Source organism: Mus pahari, chromosome 7 (genome assembly GCF_900095145.1).
Source record: "Mus pahari chromosome 7, PAHARI_EIJ_v1.1, whole genome shotgun sequence".
In the NCBI taxonomy this organism is placed as follows: domain Eukaryota; kingdom Metazoa; phylum Chordata; class Mammalia; order Rodentia; family Muridae; genus Mus; species Mus pahari.
The window spans coordinates 2,297,406-2,303,281 of NC_034596.1; the positions used below are offsets into that span (position 1 = coordinate 2,297,406).

General features: G+C 48.0%; 1 protein-coding gene across 3 annotated transcripts in view; it reads right to left on the reverse strand.

Annotated features, from left to right (window-relative positions):
* The window catches only part of Drc1 (dynein regulatory complex subunit 1), a 32,767-nt gene that overhangs the window by 9,671 nt on the left and 17,220 nt on the right, over positions 1-5,876 (reverse strand). For all 3 annotated transcript variants that reach the window (XM_029540979.1, XM_021202506.2, XM_029540980.1), the window contains exons 8-9: positions 1,117-1,256; positions 594-728 (exon numbers count right to left, since the gene is read on the reverse strand). In XM_029540979.1, coding sequence (XP_029396839.1) covers positions 594-728; positions 1,117-1,256 — 275 coding nt within the window. The remainder of the gene's footprint in view (positions 1-593; positions 729-1,116; positions 1,257-5,876) is intronic.

Consider the following 5,876-nt stretch of genomic DNA (forward strand, 5'->3'; position numbering starts at 1 on the left):
CCCCCTCCCCCACATCCTGTGACCTATGGGTGTCCCCCCTCCCCCACATCCTGTGACCTATGGGTGTCCCCCTTCCCTGAGTCCTGTGAGCTATGTGTTTCCCCCCTCCCCCGAGTCCTGTGAGGTATGGGTGTCCCCCCCTCCCCCACATCCTGTGAGGTATGGGTGCCCCTCCTCCCCCCGCGAGATTGTTTTCTGCCACCTTTCCAAACACCCTGTTCTGGCTGGCTCTCTGGCCGAGTGACCTTCCTATGACTTTAGTTTTGATGTCATCCCTTATGAGTGTCACTTTCTCGCATGCTGGAGACTGGAGCAGTGGTGTCTTAGCCCCAGTGCCCCCAGTTGTCAATAGGACAACTTGAAGAAGAATCTCAAACCCCCAACACCCTGCCTGGGATAAAATGCAGCTGTCCCAACAAGGAATAGGGTGAACTAGTGACACACAAGGAGATCCTAAGGCCACTGAGCTGGCTCCAACTGAGCTGCTGAGCTCACGTCTAATGAAATCACTGCTACTGAACCCCTGCCAAGTCGCCCTCCCAACCACCACCACCCTTCCAAGGCAGGTCCTAAGGTCTCCATCGCCAGGACACCTCAAGGCTTTCTGTAGGTCCTTGAACTGCGTCACAAGCCGTTTGTAGTCTGAGGTCAGGGACTGGTTGTCATCCTGAAACTGCCGTATCTGCCTGGTGTATTTTGTTCTCAGATTGTTGACGACATCGTGCAGGCTGAGAAGAGAGCAGAGTGGGGCAGCTAAGCCCACTGGACAGAGGTGGCCCCTCGCGCTTGTTCCCTCTCACCATGGCCTGACTTTTTCTCCCCCTTCAGAAGAAAAAAGCATTTACCCATGCCTGGGGGCCACCACAAAAGGTCCAAAAGCAAGCTGGTCTACCCACCCACTCACCACCTGCCCACTCACCATCACCCGCCCACTCACCACCCACACTCCCACTCATCACCCACCACCCACTCACCACTCACCACCCACTCACCACCCATCTGCCCACTCACCGACCGCTCACCCACTCACTGACCACTCACCACCCGCCTGCTCACTCACCACCCACACTCCCACTCACCACCCACTACCCACTCACCACCCGCACTCACGCTCACCGGTTCAGTCTCCTCTTCTGCTGGGACTTGATCACTGCACTCTCTTCATCTCTCTTCTTCAGGACCTGGAAGTTGTACTCCAGCTTCTCCTGGTTTAGCTGGTAAGTTGCTTTCATCTGCTGAAGCTGTTGCTCAAGAATCTGGTGTAAGTTTTAAAAGTAAAGACACACACAATACACACATGTATGCCTACATGCATATGTACACACATACATGCATGAATACACACATCTATAAATGCATAACCCAGCTCTGCAGCAGTCTAACGCCCCTGGCCACCACTCACACGCATGTATCCACACAGACACACACACAGAGGGCACAGACATACACATACACAGAGGCACACAGATACACACACACACACACAGACAGAGACACACACACAGAGGCATACACACACACAGACACAGAGACACACAAAGAGGCATACACACACAGAGACACACACACAGACACACACAGAGGCATATACAGACACATACACAGAGGCATACACACAGAGACACACAGAGACTCAGACACACAGAGAGACACACACAGACATTCACACAGACACACACAGAGACACACACATACACATACATAATTGAAAATAAAATACAAATACTTTAAGTAATATGAGGAAATTCTATATTGATAAAATTCTTTCCCCAAAAAAAGTTATTAGTAACAGTATAAAGTAATCTTACATAGTCTTTTATCACATAGTAAATAGCTGTTCACCATATACCAATGTTCACCACTTCCCTATATCTGTGTATGCTGTTTGATCATTCTCACTATTATAAAATAATGCTAGTATAAATGACACATATAACATGCAGCCTATGACAACCTAAAATTTACTGCATAGGCCAGGCTGGCCTCAAACTCATAGGAATTCACCTGCCTCAGCCTCTTGAGAGCTGTAATTATGGGCATGAGTCACCATGCCAAACACAATCTCTACAAATACACCCCAAAAATTGAACCATGGTCCTATTACCTGCTAGGCAAGCACTCCCTTGCCAAACAACCTCCCAACACCCTGCCTCCTCCTTCTCCCTCCCCTCTCCCTCCCCTTCCCATCCCTTCTTTTCTCTTCTTCTTTTTTTTTTTTAAAGATTTATTTATTTATTTATTATATGTAAGTACACTGTAGCTGTCTGTCTTCAGACACTCCAGAAGAGGGAGTCAGATCTTGTTATGGATGGTTGTGAGTCACCATGTGGTTGGTGGGATTTGAACTCTGGACCTTCAGAAGAGCAGTCGGGTGCTCTTACCCACTGAGCCATCTCACCAGCCCTTCTTTTCTCTTCTTTTCTCCTCTTTTCTTTTTCAAGACAAAGTTTCTCTGTGTACCTCTGGCTGTCCTGGCTGGCCTCGAACTCACAGAGTTCCTCCTGCCTCTGCCCCTCTGCCCCTCTCCGCCCCTGCCTCTCTGCCTCTCTGCCTCTCTGCCCCTCTGCCCCTCTGCCCCTCTCTGCCTCTCTGCCCCTATCTGTCCCTCTGCCCCTCTGCCCCTCTCTGCCCCTGCCTCTCTGCCCCTCTGCCCCTCTACCCCTCTCCCTCCTGAGTGCTGGGATTAAAGGCCTACACCACCACCACCCAGCACTTCTTACTTCTTAAAAGTGAAATGATTAGGGCCAAGGTTCTCAGAAACTGGCTTTGCCAAGAGCAGTGTGTGGTCTACACTCCACAGGTGGGGAGTCCTGTCCCCACCACAGGTGGAGCATCCTGTCCCCACCCACCTTGCCCAGTCAGCACAGAGTTCCTTTCAGAACGGCCTCAGACAAGACACAGGTGTGACAGGCAGAGAGCTGCAGGGTCTATATCTCCTCTTCTGGCCACATCTAACATTTGATGTTAAGATTCCTAATAGGAACAAGAGCCCAAAGGACCCATGGAAGATGCTCAGGGCAGGATTAGTTCAGATGTGATGAGCTAGTCCAGTGTGGTTCCTGAGAACAGTTTTTTTCTTTGATGGAGACCAGCCACATTCCAACCTCGACCTTCTGGGGCCTAGCCCAGGATCTGGATTGGAACCCAAGCTACATGTGCTCAGGGGCTGGCTGAGGACCAATGAGACAACGCAGCACACACGTCCAGGGGAAAAGTTCCATGTTGGATGTGGTAACATGAAGAAAGGCATGACCACACAGAGTGGAAGGCCTCTGGAACCACTTGGAACTAGAGGTGACAGCAGTGACTCTTCTGGTCCTCCCTGGGACACAGAGTGCAAAGTGTCTGAGTGGTGGTGTCCAGAGAGCCCCCGTGCTCCCCACAACTCTGCAGTGAGTCCCAATCAATAGGACAGCACTCTCCAAACCTCACAAGCCACAGCATGTATTTATATCCATACTACAATGAGCATGTGATCCTTGCATTCGAATTATCACATGCAAATATCATTCTTAAAGGAAGACTTCTCAAAAAAATGTATTTTCCAATGTAAATTTAAAAATGTATTTTAGCGGGGCGGTGGTGGCGCACACCTTTAATCCCAGCACTTGGGAGGCAGAGGCAGGCGGATTTCTGAGTTCGAGGCCAGCCTGGTCTACAAAGTAAGCTCCAGGACAGCCAGGGCTATACAGAGAAACCCTGTCTCGAAAAACCAAAATAAATAAATAAATAAACAAATAAATAAATAAATAAATAAAATTTTTACAGCCTGAAATATATATACATACAAAATATATAAAATATGTATGTATGTATGTATGTATGTATATATGTATATTTTGCCTTCTGTGATGGTTTGAATATGGTTGGCCCAGGGAGTGGCACTATTAGGAGGTGTGCCCTTGTTAGGGAAAGTGTGTCACTGTAGGGGTGAGCTTTAAGAAACTCATCCCAGCTGCCTGGAAGCCAGTCTTCTCCTGTTTGCCTTGGGAACAAGATGTTGAACTCTCAGCTCCTCCTGCACCATGCCTGCCTAGATGCTGCCATGCTCCTGCCTTGATGATAACGGACTGAACCTCTGAACCTTGTAAGCCAGCCCCAATTAAATGTTGTCCTTATAAGAGTTGCCCTGGTGATGGTATCTGTTCACAGCAGTAAAATCCTAACTAAGGCACCTTCCTTTTTAAAAAATCCAGGACCTTGTACATACGGCCATCCTTTAAGATATATTGAAGGGATGATGGAAAGAAAGAGAAAAATAACTTCTGGAAGTCATTTCTGATCCTACATGTCCCCTGATATCTATGCCTATACCATGATGCACTGGCATGCACGTGTGTGTACACATACAGACGCACACACACACACACACAGAGGAACCTTTCCAGTACCACCTTTTTAATGTGTATGTGTGAGTGAGTGCATGTATGGATGTGTACCACGTGCAGGTGAAGGCCACAGCTTGGGTTCCAGGAAACTGTGGCCACCATGTGGGATGCTGGGAACCAAGCCTAGGCTTTCCACAAGAGCAGCAAGCGCTCTTAACCCTGAGCCGTCTCTACAGCCCTCAGTACCACAGTTAGCATTGTGAACCACTTCCCGTATCTCACTTCACTGAACACAGTGCAGAAACCTCAGAGCCAAAGGACTTGGGTCAGGTTCTTCTTTTGCAACCTGGAAGAATTTAAGAATATGCTGATTCTGTAAGCAGAGCCCCCCAAACAAGCATCTATCAGCAGCCTGTCACACCGGTGGCAGTGTCGGATGCCTTGGGCACAGCCAGTGTCCTGAGTGTGCAGCACCACCCCAGCCCTTTGGGCTTCACTAGAACTCAGATGCAAGAGAGTTCCCACTGGGGTCCCAGAGGCAGCAGCATATGGGGGTTGTTGACAGTATAGCCCAAAATCCTACACAACTCACAGAAGCCTGTGTCTCCCACCACCCATGTCTACAGGGCACAGTGACATGATTATGCAGCAGGTAGTTGGTTTCCTCTCTATGTTTTAGCACCAGTGTCCTACTCTGTCAGCTCAGGTTTTAGTCTCAACACAGCCATCCTTTACTCATATATATTAAGCATAGATTATTGTTGCTTATTTGCTTGTTTTCTGAGAAGGGTCTCATGGAGCCTAGGCTGGCCTTCAGCTCCCTGTGTAGCCAAAGATGACCTAGAACCGCTAATCCTTTTTCTTCCACCTCGTAAAGTCTGGGATACAGGCATCTGCCTCGGGATGTCGCATACTTGACTCCATTCCCCAGCCACTGTCCTGGCACATATTCAGTGTTGTGTGGTTAACATCCTAGGATTAAAGACAGCAGCTCTCAGTGAGAACTGGACTTACAGTTTTAAGTGAGCACTGGCCAGCTGAGCCTAGTATCATAGGCTACAACCCCAGCCACTCCAGAGGCTAAGGCAGGTGTGTCACAAAGCCAGCCTGGGCTACCTTGAGACTATCTCAAAAAGTAAAAGGGAGGCTGGGGATAAAAATCAGTGGTACAGCATTCACGTGGTACAGCATTCACGTGGTACAGCATTCACGTAGTGTGCATGAGGCCCTAAATTCAATCTCAAATCTGTATTATTCAAAATAATAAATGATAGACTATTGAGATAGATGATTGATTGATAGATAGATAGATAGATAGATAGATAGATAGATAGATAGATAGATGGATAGATAGATAGATAGATGGATGGATGGATGGATGGATGGATAGATAGATAGATGGATGGATGGATGGATGGATGGATGGATGGATGGATGGATAGATAGATAGATAGATAGATAGATGGATGGATGGATGGATGGATGGATGGATGGATGGATGGATGGATGGATAGATAGATAGATAGATAGATAGATAGATAGATAGAT